At 47.9% G+C, this 15,671-nt stretch overlaps 1 protein-coding gene across 6 annotated transcripts in view; it reads left to right on the top strand.

The window, feature by feature from the left end:
* RAD50 (RAD50 double strand break repair protein) overlaps window positions 1-15,671 on the top strand; it is a 277,285-nt gene that overhangs the window by 147,257 nt on the left and 114,357 nt on the right. For all 6 annotated transcript variants that reach the window (XM_077265952.1, XM_077265950.1, XM_077265955.1 and 3 more), the window contains one exon: window positions 949-1,075. In XM_077265952.1, coding sequence (XP_077122067.1) covers window positions 949-1,075 — 127 coding nt within the window. The remainder of the gene's footprint in view (window positions 1-948; window positions 1,076-15,671) is intronic.

The raw sequence follows: 15,671 nt of genomic DNA, 5'->3' as shown, positions 1-15,671 counted from the left end.
AAACCACATGCTGCATTTTGTCCGGACCACAGCCACTATGTGCTGACTAGAGTGTTATTAAAGGGGTTGTCCAGTCCAAACTGATAATTCTGCAGTCACTCTGTGTAACTGTAGACTTATGAATGTCCCCATTTGCCGGGTTCTGACCCAGGATCGGAGGATATGTATGAGTTACGCATACGGTACTTCTGACCAGCGGCGCAACCTCGTTCTCCATACACTTTTGTATAGAGCAATGCCGCGTCTTCTAGTCGACTATGTGGAGTAGATGGGGTGCGGGCTTGCTCAATACAAATGTATGGAGAACACTGGCTGGGAGTATTTGTAACTCCTCATACTCAGGTCTCGGCTCAGAAACCGGCCAATCCCTGAAGCGCACAGTGCGTGTGCTGGAAGGGTTTCATAAATCTGCCATCACACAGAATGCCTACAGACTTATCGGTTAGGACCAGAAAATGCCTTTAAAGCATTTGTGTGTACATGAAAATTAAACTGATCCACAGGCAGCTGGAATTAGTTGCAGGCGTTTTCAGGCCCAACTCTCTGGCATTTAAGCAAGAAGATACTTTGAAAAGGGAGCCATGAACGAGGTGGCTGAGATAACTAGTTCATAGAGTATAACCACCTCTGGCTTCTCTCCATCTTGGAATGCTGGACTGGTCTCTCCATTTGTGTGTACCGAGAGAGACCCACGTGGGAACCTGGCTTGGTGATGCTTGTGACATCTGTCTGGTGAATGGGACCCTATAGCTAGGAGCTTTATATGCATTAAAAAAATACTTAATGTGTACATCTGTCAAATTATTTGTTATTCAAGTTACTTTGATATAGAATAAGTCAAGGCACTGCCTAACAGAGTTACAAACATTTAGAAAGCAATGATATGGCTTGTGGATAATGCTTGCATAGGACTGTTTCTCATCTTTTTTTACTTGATATCTATTATAGATGGAGTTAAGAGATGTAGAAAGGAAGATAGCACAGCATGCCACTAAATTGCATGGCGTAGACCTCAGCCGCACTGTCCAACAAGTGAACCAGGAAAAACAAGAAAAACAGCACAACTTGGACAATGGTGAGAAAATGGTGCCATGCACCAGTTTATGTTCTAACTTGTGCAGATAAAAACTGAAATACTTTATTAACACGTGAGATGCTTAAAGGCTATGAATATTTTTGGACTGATCTTTTTTTATCATTGTGCAAGTCATTCCTAAATGCAAAATGAAGCACATTTTTATATAGTCTTCATTAACTCCATAAACCTTTCCTGTGTAATGGATACGTAGGCTAATTATAAATAAATGTATTAATGGGGTTATCCCATCTTCTCAGTTCAGGGTTGAACAGCTTTCCAGAGTTTCTGCTTGCCACGGTACAATACGCTCCTGCAGGATTGACAGGTCAGACCAGCGGCATCCATGCACCTTTAGGCATAACTGTTCCTTCCCGATACGGCTATATGAGGCAGCTTTACCTCTGCAGCATCGGAAAAGCAGTAGCAATGAAACTGGCCAAGATTCGATCATGTGATCCTGGCTTCAATGCATTGCTTATAAGCTCATTTTAAAAGACATAGTAACATAGTTAGTAACGCCGAAAAAAGACATTTGTCCATCCAGTTCAGCCTATATTCCATCATAATAAATCCCCAGATCTACGTCCTTCTACAGAACCTAATAATTGTATGATACAATATTGTTCTGCTCCAGGAAGACATCCAGGCCTCTCTTGAACCCCTCATGTAGGATAGTTGCGGAGACACCATCACGTGTTTCTCAACGCAAGCAGTGAATAGCCAGACCTTTCCCCGGGAAGGAACAACCACGGGAAGGTCAGCATCCAATAAAGGAAAACATCCAATACAGGAAAACCACCTATGCCAAGCATGGTATCCATCCACAGACAGCTGTTTCGGGGTGTTTGCCCCTCATCAGTGTGGAGTAGGAATCTGGCTATTAGGAGCAGTGCCTAGTAAAAGGCTGTAAAGGCACAGATGATTGGCCTCGGGGAGACCAAAACATCCAACACCGCGGAGACACCATCACGTGTTTCTCAACGCAGTGATCCGAAACAGCTGTCTGTGGATGGATACCATGCTTGGCATAGGTGGTTTTCCTGTATTGGATGTTTTCCTTTATTGGATGCTGCCCTTCCCATGGTTGTTCCTTCCCGGGGAAAGGTCTGGCTATTCACTGCTTGCGTTGAGAAACACGTGATGGTGTCTCCGCAGCTATCCTACATGCATTTGCATATTTCCCATAAGGGATGGGGGCAGTGTTCTGGATCACTGCGTTGAGAAACACGTGATGGTGTCTCCGCGGTGTTGGATGTTTTGGTCTCCCCGAGGCCAATCATCTGTGCCTTTACAGCCTTTTACTAGGCACTGCTCCTAATAGCCAGATTCCTACTCCACACTGATGAGGGGCAAACACCCCGAAACAGCTGTCTGTGGATGGATACCATGCTTGGCATAGGTGGTTTTCCTGAATTGGATGTTTTCCTTTATTGGATGCTGCCCTTCCCGTGGTTGTTCCTTCCCGGGGAAAGGTCTGGCTATTCACTGCTTGCGTTGAGAAACACGTGATGGTGTCTCCGCAGCTATCCTACATACATTTGCATATTTCCCATAAGGGATGGGGGCAGTGTTCTGGATCACTGCGTTGAGAAACACGTGATGGTGTCTCCGCAGTGTTGGATGTTTTGGTCTCCCCGAGGCCAATCATCTGTGCCTTTACAGTCTCTTGAACCCCTCGACTGAGTTCGCCATCATCACCTCCTCTGGCAAGCAATTCCAGATTCTCACTGCCCTAACAGTAAAGAATCCTCTTCTATGTTGGTGGAAAAACCTTCTCTCCTCCAGACGCAAAGAATGCCCCCTTGTGCCCATCACCTTCCTTGGTATAAACAGATCCTCAGCGAGATATTTGTATTGTCCCCTTATATACTTATACATGTTTATTAGATCGCCCCTCAGTCGTCTTTTTTCTAGACTAAATAATCCTAATTTCGCTAATCTATCTGGGTATTGTAGTTCTCCCATCCCCTTTATTAATTTTGTTGCCCTCCTTTGTACTCTCTCTAGTTCCATTATATCCTTCCTGATAAAAGAGTTTGTGCTCATTGCAAATGTTGAGCCACTGTGGCTAAACCACAGCAATGGCTGATCCCTTTAGCTAAACCACAGCAGTGGCTGATCCCCTTAGCTAAACCACAGGAGTGGCTGATCCCCTTAGCTCAGGGGTGGGGAACGTCTGGCCTGCAGGCCATATATGGCCCGCGATATCATCTGCTGCAGCCCGCAGCCACTTTGCCCGTTGTGGGCCCTTTAATTCTGCAGAGGTGCGCGCGGACGGCCACTATGTGGCCCGATGCCGCCCCCTTCGCTCATTCAACTTATCAGCATCATATACTACACTATACTGTGTATTGGGGGAAGCTGCACTGTACTGTGTTGGGGGGAGCTGCACTATACTGTGAGGGGGGAGGAGTTGTACTGCACTGTGTGTGGGGGGGGAGTTGCACTATACTGTGTATTGGGGGAGCTACGCCTGCACTGTACTGTGTGTGGGGGGAGCTGCACTATACTGTGTGTGGCGGGGGGGCTGCACTGTACTGTTTGTGGGGGGAGCTGCAATTTATTTAAATCTTTGAATCCATATGATTTGTTAATTTTTAAGTTAATACTTTTACACGGCCCCCGAACGCTATTATAAAATTTCAAATGGCCCTTGGCAGAAAAAAGATTCCCACCCCTGCCTCTTGACTAAACCGCAGCAGTGGCTGATGCCCTTAGCTAAACCGCAGCAGTAGCTGATCCCCCTTAGCTAAACCGCAGCAGTGGCTGATCCCCTTAGCTGAACCACAGTAGTGGCTGATCCCCTTAGCTAAACAGCAGCAGTGGCTGATCCCTTTAGCTAAACCACAGCAGTGGCTGATCCCCTTAGCTAAACTAGAGCAGTGGCTGATCCCCTTAGCTAAACCACAGTAGAGGCTGATCCCCTTAAGGCCCCGTCTCACATAGCGAGATCGCTAGCGAGATCGCTGCTGAGTCACAAGTTTTGTGACGCAACAGCGACCTCCATAGCGATCTCGCTATGTGTGACACGTACCAGCGATCAGGCCCCTGCTGCGAGATCGCTGGTCGTGTCAGAATGGCCTGGACCTTTTTTTGGTCGTTGAGGCCCCGCTGACATCGCTGAATCGGTGTGTGTGACACCGATCCAGCGATGTCTTCACTGGTAACCAGGGTAAACATCGGGTTACTAAGCGCAGGGCCGCGCTTAGTAACCCGATGTTTACCCTGGTTACCAAAAAAAACAAACAGTACATACTCGCCTTCTGATGTCCGTCAGGTCCCTTGCCGTCTGCTTCCTGCTCTCACTGACTCCCGGCCGTACAGTGAGAAGTGAGAGCACAGCAGTGACGTCACTGCTGTGCTCTCACTTCTCACTGTACGGCGGCTCAGTCAGAGCAGGAAGCAGACGGCAAGGGACCTGGACACCGAAAGGCGAGTATGTACTGTTTGTTTTTTTTGGTAACCAGGGTAAACATCGGGTTACTAAGCGCGGCCCTGCGCTTAGTAACCCGATGTTTACCCTGGTTACCCGGGTGCTGCAGGGGGACTTCGGCATCGTTGAAGACAGTTTCAACGATGCCGAAGTCGTTCCCCTGATCGTTGGTCGCTGGGGAGAGCGGTCTGTGTGACAGCTCCCCAGCGACCACACAGCGACTTACCAACGATCACGGCCAGGTCGTATCGCTGGTTGTGATCGTTGGTAAATCGCTTAGTGAGACGGGGCCTTTAGCCGAACCACAACAGTGGCTGATCCATTTAGCAAAACCACAACAGTGGCTGATCCCCTTAGCTAAACCGCAGCAGTGGCTGATCCCTTTAGCTAAACTGCAGCAGAGGCTGATCGCCTTAAGGTACCTTCACACAAAGCGACGCTGCAGCGATAGCGACAACGATGTCGATCGCTGCAGCGTCGCTGTTTGGTCGCTGGAGAGCTGTCACACAGACCGCTCTCCAGCGATCAACTATGCCGAGGTCCCCTGGTAACCAGGGTAAACATCGGGTAACTAAGCGCAGGGCCGCGCTTAGTAACCCGATGTTTACCCTGGTTACCAGCGTAAAATCTAAAAAAAACAAACAGCACATACTTACATTCACGTCCCCCTGCGTCCACTTCCTGACTGACTGAGCGCCGTACAGTGAGAGCAGAGCGGTGACGTCACCGCTGTGCTGCTTTCACTTTCACTTTGCGGCGCTGAGTCAGAGGAGGAAGCAGACTGCAGGGGACGCAATGTAAGTATGTGCTGTTTGTTTTTTTTACATTTTACGCTAGTAACCAGGGTAAACATCGGGTAACTAAGCGCGGCCCTGCGCTTAGTAACCCGATGTTTACCCTGGTTACCAGTGTAAAATATCGCTGGTATCATTGCTTTTGCTTTCAAACACAACGATACACGGCGATCGGACGACCAAATAAAGTTCTGGACTTTATTCAGCGACCAGCGACATCACAGCAGGATCCTGATCGCTGCTGCGTGTCAAACGAAACGATATCGCTAGCGAGGACGCTGCAACGTCACGGATTGCTAGCGATATCGTTATAATGTCGTTTCGTGTGAAGGTACCTTTAGCTAAACCACAGCAGTGGCTGATCCCCTTAGCTAAACCACAGCAGTGGCTGATCCCCTTAAGGTACCTTCACACGAAACGACATCGCTAGCGATCCGTGACGTTGCAGCGTCCTGGCTAGCGATATCGTTTCGTTTGACACGCAGCAGCGATCAGGATCCTGCTGTGATGTCGCTGGTCGCTGAATAAAGTCCAGAACTTTATTTGGTCGTCCGATTGCTGTGTATCGTTGTGTTTGAAAGCAAAAGCAACGATACCAGCGATGTTTTACACTGGTAACCAGGGTAAACATCGGGTTACCAAGCGCAGGGCCGCGCTTAGTAACCCGATGTTTACCCTGGTTACCAGCGTAAAAGTAAAAAAAACAAACAGCACATACTTACATGCGTCCCCCAGCGTCTGCTTCCTGACACTTACTGAGCGCCGGCCCTAAAAGTGAAAGTGAAAGCACAGCGGTGACGTCACCGCTGTGCTGTTAGGGCCGGAGCTCAGTCAGTGTCAGGAAGCAGACGCTGGGGGACGCATGTAAGTATGTGCTGTTTGTTTTTTTTACTTTTACGCTGGTAACCAGGATAAACATCGGGTTACTAAGCGCGGCCCTGCGCTTAGCAACCCGATGTTTACCCTGGTTACCCGGGGACCTCGGCATCGTTGGTCGCTGGAGAGCGGTCTGTGTGACAGCTCTCCAGCGATCAAACAGCGACGCTGCAGCGATCGGCATCGTTGTCGCTATCGCTGCAGCGTCGCTTCGTGTGAAGGTACCTTTAGCTAAACCACAGCAGTGGCTGATTCCCATAGCTAAACCGCAGCAGTGGCTGATCCCTTTAGCTAAACTGCAGCAGAGGCTGATCCCCTTAGCCGAACCACAACAGTGGCTGATCCATTTAGCAAAACCACAACAGTGGCTGATCCCCTTAGCTAAACCGCAGCAGTGGCTGATCCCTTTAGCTAAACTGCAGCAGAGGCTGATCGCCTTAGCTAAACCACAGCAGTGGCTGATACCCTTAGCTAAACCACAGCAGTGGCTGATCCCCTTAGCTAAACCACAGCAGTGGCTGATTCCCATAGCTAAACCGCAGCAGTGGCTGATCCCTTTAGCTAAACTGCAGCAGAGGCTGATCCCCTTAGCTAAAGCACAGCACTAGCTGATCCCCTTAGCTAAACCACAGCAGTGGCTGATCCCCTTAGCTAAACCACAGCAGTGGCTGATCCCCTTAGCTAAACAGCAGCAGAGGCTGATCCCCTTAGCTAAACAGCAGCAGTGGCTGATCCCCTTAGCTAAACAGCAGCAGTGGCTGATCCCTTTAGCTAAACCACAGCAGTGGCTGATCCCCTTAGCTAAACCACAGCAGTGGCTGATCCCCTTAGCTAAACCACAGCAGTGGCTGATCCCCTTAGCTAAACCACAGCAGTGGCTGATTCCCCTTAGCTAAACCACAGCAGTGGCTGATCCCCTTAGCTAAACCGCAGCAGTGGCTGATCCCCTTAGCTAAACCACAGCAGTGGCTGATTCCCATAGCTAAACCGCAGCAGTGGCTGATCCCTTTAGCTAAACTGCAGCAGAGGCTGATCCCCTTAGCTAAAGCACAGCACTAGCTGATCCCCTTAGCTAAACCACAGCAGTGGCTGATCCCCTTAGCTAAACCACAGCAGTGGCTGATCCCCTTAGCTAAACAGCAGCAGAGGCTGATCCCCTTAGCTAAACAGCAGCAGTGGCTGATCCCCTTAGCTAAACAGCAGCAGTGGCTGATCCCTTTAGCTAAACCACAGCAGTGGCTGATCCCCTTAGCTAAACCACAGCAGTGGCTGATCCCCTTAGCTAAACCACAGCAGTGGCTGATCCCCTTAGCTAAACCACAGCAGTGGCTGATCCCCTTAGCTAAACCACAGCAGTGGCTGATTCCCCTTAGCTAAACCACAGCAGTGGCTGATCCCCTTAGCTAAACCGCAGCAGTGGCTGATCCCCTTAGCTAAACCACAGCAGTGGCTGATTCCCATAGCTAAACCGCAGCAGTGGCTGATCCCTTTAGCTAAACTGCAGCAGAGGCTGATCCCCTTAGCTAAAGCACAGCACTAGCTGATCCCCTTAGCTAAACCACAGCAGTGGCTGATCCCCTTAGCTAAACCACAGCAGTGGCTGATCCCCTTAGCTAAACCACAGCAGTGGCTGATCCCCTTAGCTAAACAGCAGCAGAGGCTGATCCCCTTAGCTAAACAGCAGCAGTGGCTGATCCCCTTAGCTAAACAGCAGCAGTGGCTGATCCCTTTAGCTAAACCACAGCAGTGGCTGATCCCCTTAGCTAAACCACAGCAGTGGCTGATCCCCTTAGCTAAACCACAGCAGTGGCTGATCCCCTTAGCTAAACCACAGCAGTGGCTGATTCCCCTTAGCTAAACCACAGCAGTGGCTGATCCCCTTAGCTAAACCGCAGCAGTGGCTGATCCCCTTAGCTAAACCACAGTAGTGGCTGATCCCCTTAGCTAAACCGCAGCAGTGGCTGATCCCCTTAGCTAAATCACAGTAGTGACAGCTCCCCTTAGCTCAGTGTTTCTTAACTCCAGTCCTCAAGACCCCACAACAGGTCATGTTTTCAGGATTTCCTTAGTATTGCACAGGTGATAATTTCATCTCCTGCTCAAGCATTAATTCCATTGCCTGCTCAAGCATTAATTCCATCGCCTATGCAATACTAAGGAAATCCTGAAAACATGACCTGTTGTGGGGTCTTGAGGACTGGAGTTGAGAAACACTGCCTTAGCTAAACCACAGCAGTGGCTGATCCCCTTAGCTAAACCGCAGCAGTGGCTGAACACCTTAGGTAAACCGCAGCAGTGGCTGATCCCCTTAGCTAAACCGCAGCAGTGGCTGATTCCCATAGCTAAACCACAGCAGTGGCTGATCCCTTTAGGTAAACCACAGCAGTGGCTGATCCCCTTAGCTAAACCACAGTAGTGGCTGATCCCCTTAGCTAAACTGCATCAGTGGCTGATCCCTTTAGCTAAACCACAGCAGTGGCTGATTCCCATAGCTAAACCGCAGCAGTGGCTGATCCCCTTAGCTAAACCACAGTAGTGGCTGATCCCCATAGCTAAACCGCAGCAGTGGCTGATCCCCTTAGCTAAACCACAGTAGTGGCTGATCCCCTTAGCTAAACCACAGCAGTGGCTGATCCCCTTAGCTAAACCGCAGCAGTGGCTGATCCCTTTAGCTAAACCGCAGCAGTGGCTGATCCCCTTAGCTAAACCGCAGCAGTGGCTGATCCCCTTAGCTAAACCACAGTAGTGGCTGATCCCCTTAGCTAAACCGCAGCAGTGGCTGATCCCCTTAGCTAAACCACAACAGTGGCTGATCCCCTTAGCTAAACCGCAGCAGTGGCTGATCCCCTTAGCTAAACCACAACAGTGGCTGATCCCCTTAGCTAAACCGCAACAGTGGCTGATCCCCTTAGCAAAACCGCAGCAGTGGCTGATCCCCTTAGCTAAATCACAGTAGTGACAGATCCCCTTAGCTCAGTGTTTCTTAACTCCAGTCCTCAAGACCCCACAACAGGTCATGTTTTCAGGATTTCCTTAGTATTGCACAGGTGATAATTTCATCACCTGCTCAAGCATTAATTCCATTGCCTGCTCAAGCATTAATTCCATCGCCTATGCAATACTAAGGAAATCCTGAAAACAGTAGTGGCTGATCCCCTTAGCTAAACCACAGTAGTGGCTGATCCCCTTAGGTAAACCGCAGCAGTGGCTGATCCCTTTAGCTAAACCACAGCAGTGGCTGATTCCCATAGCTCTTTAGCTAAACCGCAGCAGTGGCAGATCCCCTTAGCTCAGTGTTTCTTAACTCCAGTCCTCAAGATCCCACAACAGGTCATATTTTCAGGATTTCCTTTGTATTGCACAGGTGATAATTTCATCACCTGCTCAAGCATTAATTCCATTGCCTGCTCAAGCATTAATTCCATCGCCTATGCAATACTAAGGAAATCCTGAAAACATGACCTGTTGTGGTGTCTTGAGGACTGGAGTTGAGAAACACTGCCTTAGCTAATCCACAGCAGTGGCTGATTCCCATAGCTAAACCGCAGCAGTGGCTGATCCCCTTAGCTAAACCACAGTAGTGGCTGATCCCCTTAGCTAAACAACAGCACTGGCTGATCCCCTTAGCTAAACCGCAGCAGTGGCTGATCCCCCTTAGCTAAACCACAGTAGTGGCTGATCCCCTTAGCTAAACCACAACAGTGGCTGATCCCCTTAGCTAAACCGCAGCAGTGTCTGATCCCCTTAGCTAAACCGCAGCAGTGGCTGATCCCCTTAGCTAAACCACAGTAGTGGCAGATCCCCTTAGCTCAGTGTTTCTTAACTCCAGTCCTCAAGACCCCACAACAGGTCATGTTTTCAGGATTTCCTTAGTATTGCACAGGTGATAATTTCATCACCTACTCAAGCATTAATTCCACCGCCTATGCAATACTAAGGAAATCCTGAAAACATGACCTGTTGTGGGGTCTTGAGGACTGGAGTTGAGAAACACTGCCTTAGCTAAACCACAGCAGTGGCTGATCCCCTTAGCTAAACCGCAGCAGTGGTGATCCCCTTAGCTAAACCGCAGCAGTGGCTGATCCCCTTAGCTAAACCGCAGCAGTGGCTGATCCCCTTAGCTAAACCACAGCAGTGACTGATCCCCTTAGCTAAACCGCAGCAGTGGCTGATCCCCTTAGCTAAACCACAGCAGTGGCTGATCCCCATTGCTAAACCACAGCAGTGGCTGATCCCCTTAGCTAAACCACATCAGTGGCTGATCCCCTTAGCTAAACCGCAGCAGTGGCTGATCCCCCTAGCTAAACCACAGCAGTGGCTGATCCCCTTAGCTAAACCACAACAGTGGCTGATCCCCTTAGCTAAACCACAACAGTGGCTGATCCCCTTAGCTAAACCACAACAGTGGCTGATCCCCTTAGCTAAACTGCAGCAGTGTCTGATTCCCTTTAGCTAAACCACAGCAGTGGCTGATCCCTTAGCACTGGACAGTAAGCAAAAATCAAAAAAATATTGGCAATTTCAAAGGAATGAAGGGGGATTTAAAAAAAACAAATGAGTATGTTATAAAGTTGCTTATTTTTGCCAGTTCTATCTAACAAAAAACAATCAATGAAGATGGGAATAACCATTTAAATAACAGAATACCCTGAAGGCATAGTACAATCTTGAAACATGATGAAATAACGCCAAGATATTTTAGAAGTAGGGCCTCAGTCACATCTGTTTTCTATCTGTGTTTTTCATGGATATAACACAAAAAAACACAGAGACATGTTTGTTACCTGTGTCATGGATCAAAATAAGCCATACAATTCTGTTGGTCCAAAACCAGTATATATTGCCAACTGTGTGCAATCAATTCTTAACTTTGTAATTTGTAAGTAAAGCTTTGGAATTGTTCAGTTTTTTTTTTCATCTTAAAACTCACTAATGAAACGCTAATGGTAAAACTAATACATTGACCAAACACTGATAAAAATCTGACCCAAAACTGATGAAAATCGTTTTATGTTTTTATATACTAGAGAAGTCACTGACATCTGATTAAGTCCTAATGCACAGCAAGCAAGTAAATATTAAATCAGTGCTTGATTCCTTTATATACATTATATAAATATACAGGTATCAGTACAGAGACAGTTGAGAATATTAAATATGCTGTTCCAGGAAACTTTAAAGTGAATCTGTCAGTAGGATCAACTCTCCTAAGCTGTCTATATGGGCATGTAGGTCATATGAAGCTGAAAAAAATGATACTCTGTTATCTGCAATATGATGTTGTATTCCAGAGATATTCATGTTTTTCTTAATGTGTAAATGAGCTGTTAAGATCTCCCTGAGAAACTGCCTCCTGAGCTTATTTTATATGAAAGTGGGAGAAACTAGTGTGGCCCATAGATCTGAACAGCTCATTTGCATATTAGTGTAAAACATGGATTTCTCTGCAATAAGACATCGGATTTCAGATAACAAGGTAACATTTTACTCAATTTTATGCCCATTTAGACTGCTAAGGCTACTTTCACACTAGCGTCGTACTCGGCCCGTCGCAGTGCGTCGGGCCGACATACCAACGCTAGCGTTGTTTGCGCTGCACAACGGGTGCAGCGGATGCTGATTTTCAGCGCATCCGCTGCCCCATTGTGAGGTGCGGGGAGGAGGGGGCGGAGTTCCGGCCGGGCATGCGCGGTCGGAAAAGACGTTCTCGACGTAGCAAAAAAGTTACAAGCAACGTTTTTTGCTGCCGACGGTCCGCCACAACACGACGCAACCGTCGCTAGACGGTTGCGGCGTGTGTCAATGCATCGCAATGCGTCGCTAATGTTAGTCAATGAGGAAAAAACGCATCCTGCAGACAACTTTGCAGGATGCGTTTTTTCGCCAAAACGACGCATTGCAAAAAACGCTAGTGTGAAAGTACCCTTAGGAGGGTTGATCTTACTGACAGATTTAAAAATTCTAAGTCTACGTGACAAAGTTTATGTGAAGAAAATGCCAGAGGGGGAGTAAACGTGTGCTCACGTGTGGGAAGTTTTGTGGGACCCTTTTGAAAACCTGAAAGGGGGTTGTCCCTAAAATGTCACTCAGATGTGCTCATGCTTGCTTCCCTGCCACATAACCTCTGCATAAATGTTGCCATGCGGACCAGGACTATCCCAAAACCAGTAACTTTTCCATTTAGATTATTGTATTAAGTGTTCTGGACTGTATCTGTACCTTATGGTAAGATGGATATAAGCCATATAAAGGAGTGAAGCACTGATTTCATTGTTTCTAATTTGTAAAGTATCAGAGTGACGGTGAAGAAATCCCATTTTGTGGTACTTGATGTCTATTGGTTCATTGTTGCATATTACATACAAATTTCACTCAGATATGACATACTATTCCAATTAGAGCCCAGCTCCTGAGGCTTCCACCATTCATAAAAATATTGACACAAAAATCTCTTCAGTATTTTCTCTTCGCCACGACAGCACCCACTGAGAGAGGGGATCCGCCCCTAGGAACAGGAAACCCTACGGAGAGATAAAAGGGGCGGTCCCCCTCGCTCCCACAGTTTGGTTTCCTGTTCCTACGGGAATCCACGGAGAAGAGGATGCCTAGCCTGGATGCCGCTTGCGCAGTTTACCTGAGAGGACGGCAAGGGCTCCAGAGCTGGATGCAGCGTCGGGGGTTCCTTTTTCAGCTTCCCCCCTCTGCTGGCAGGCGCCGTGAGGCCAGAACTGTGGGAGTTACTGGCTCATGGAGATCCACCCTGGGAACGTCTGCGGGACCAAGCGCGACATATGAGGACCGCTGGGTAAGCGTTCTGGCAGCGTGGAGGTCCATTGTTTCCCCGGGAGGATTGCGGTATCCTCCGGGGTGAGGGAGCAGACAGACGGCACCTGCGCTCATTCCGGTGGCAGCGCAGGCGCATAATGCAGGGCCGCGACCCTGAAGTGGTTAGCACTTCCGGGTTCAACCGGAAGAAGATGGCGGCCCCCATATGAAAAGGACGCCGGCGCATTGCCCCGGCGTCCACAATGGATTCATCGCAGATCCCTGCGATGCCTTCGGTAGAAGACACCGCCGCATCTACCCCACGTACACGTGGCAGCAGCGGTCGCTCTAAGCAGAGCGGATCCTCAAGGAAAAAGTCGGACCAGGCTGGTCCTCCGCCCCGGTCTCCCCCTCGTCAATCGGTACTGTTAAAGCTTCACTGGGGTAAGTGTGCATCTACCCGCATAGGCTGACTATTGTTCCCTTTTCCTTCTACACACCCTAGGGAAAGAAAACTGAAAAAACGAAACACAAACAGTGTGCGTTATGTCTCCAGCCCCTCCCGGATAGTTACAAAAAGAGGCTTTGTAAGTTATGTATTGATTCCACCTTACGGGAGGAAGCCTCAGTTAAATCAGAGGACATCAGACTTTTAATTAGACAAGAGTTACAAGCCTTACATAGTTTAGATAAAGAACCGCGTGCCAAGGGTAAAAGAGGATACGAATCCCCTATATCGGATCCATCCTCTGACGTGGAGAAAGCAGACTCTGATATTTCCCACAATTATGTATCCTCTGAGGAAGACCAGGATACATGCTTTCCCACCGACAGTATTGACAACCTTGTCAGGTCCGTGTGTAATACGATGGGCATCGAGGATTCTAAAGTCCCCAGATCACAGCAGGATATTATGTTTGCCGGCTTATCGGAAAAGAAAAGGCCTTCTTTTCCGGTGATAGCAGCAATAAAAACTTTAGTTAAAAAAGAGTGGGAAAGCCAGGGCCAAAGAGGATTACCTCCGTCCTCAAAAAGACGGTATCCCTTCAATGATGAAGAGTTTTCGACATGGACAAAAGCACCCAAAGTGGACGCTGCGGTAGCATCCACATCCAAAAAATCCTTGCTACCTGTGGAGGATTCTGGCTCATTACAAGACCCGTTAGACCGTAAAGCCGACTCACTATTAAAAAGAGCCTGGGAGTCGTGTACGGGAGCCTTCAGGCCATCTATCTCCGCTACTTGCACCGCCAGGTCTATGTTGGTCTGGCTGAGTGACTTGGAGGAAGGACTTAAAAATGGTCTTTCTAGAGACAAACTGTTGTCCTCTATACCCTTAATTAGAGGGGCTACAGCTTTCCTGGCGGATTCATCTGCCGACTCTATACGCCTGGCAGCCAAATCGGCAGGTCTCACAAATGCGGCACGTAGAGCCCTATGGCTTAAGGGCTGGAAAGGCGATCCCCAGACGAAGTCCAAATTATGTGGCCTCCCATGTCAGGGTGAGTACCTGTTTGGTACCAAACTGGACGAAATCTTAACTAAGGCGGGAGAAAGAAGGAAAGGCTTCCCTAATAATAATAATTACCTTCCATTCTATAGGAAAGCATTCCGGAAGCCCATATTTAATAAAAGAAAAGATTTTAAAAACCAAGATCGCTGGACCCCTAGAGACGCCAAACAGAGGGGTGCATTCTTTGGGAAGCGCCCTTTTAAAACTGAAGACAAGCCCCGTTAGGGCAGATCTACCTGTGGGAGGTAGATTATCCTCCTTCTCAAACCAATGGAGAAGAATAACATCGAACGTTTGGGCAAATAGTCTCGTCACCTCTGGCTTAAAGTTAAAATTTGCCCAAGTCCCTTCGGACTCATTTCTATTGACTTCTTTAAAGTCACAGTCTCAACAGGAGGCATTACAGCAAGAAGTAATGAATCTTCTATCCAAAGGAGTTTTGGTGGAGGTTCCATTTCTTCAGCAGGGGAAAGGGTTCTATTCCCCGCTATTTCTAATTACAAAACCTGATGGATCATTCAGAACCATCATAAATCTTAAAAAACTGAACACCTTCTTAGAAAATCAAACCTTTAAAATGGAATCTATTCGATCCACCGTAAAACTCCTGTTTCCCCATTGCTTTATGGCGGTTCTGGACTTGAAAGATGCGTATTACCATCTGCCAATCTTTAAAGAACATCAACAGTTTCTCCGCGTAGCGGTTGTGTTGAATGGATGTATCCGGCACTTTCAGTATACGGCAATGCCCTTTGGACTATCAATTGCTCCAAGGGTGTTCACTAAACTAATGTCAGAGGTCATGTCATATCTAAGATTAGAAGACACCCTCATAATCCCATACCTAGACGACCTTCTAGTAGTGGGAAAATCCCCCTCACAATGTCAGCAAAGATTATGTCATATGATTTCATCCTTGCAGGACTTAGGATGGTTAATAAATTGGGAAAAATCTAGACTGATCCCGACTACTCGGCAGGTATTTTTGGGAATTATATTAGATTCTGTAAGTCAAAAATGTTTTCTCCCGGAAACTAAACAAATAACAGTTAGGAATAAAGTTCAGTCTATACTAGATAAACCTATAATTTCCCTCCGGGAAGGCATGTCCTTACTTGGCTCCTTCACGTCATGTATCCCAGCGGTTCCATGGGCCCAGTTCCATTCGAGGTGCTTACAGTATACAATTTTACATGAGGAGATGAAATTACA

Source organism: Ranitomeya variabilis, chromosome 5 (assembly GCF_051348905.1).
Source record: "Ranitomeya variabilis isolate aRanVar5 chromosome 5, aRanVar5.hap1, whole genome shotgun sequence".
Taxonomy (NCBI): Eukaryota; Metazoa; Chordata; class Amphibia; order Anura; family Dendrobatidae; genus Ranitomeya; species Ranitomeya variabilis.
The sequence above is the reverse complement of the archived record's forward strand: the minus strand, read 5'-3'. Positions and strand labels throughout refer to the sequence as shown.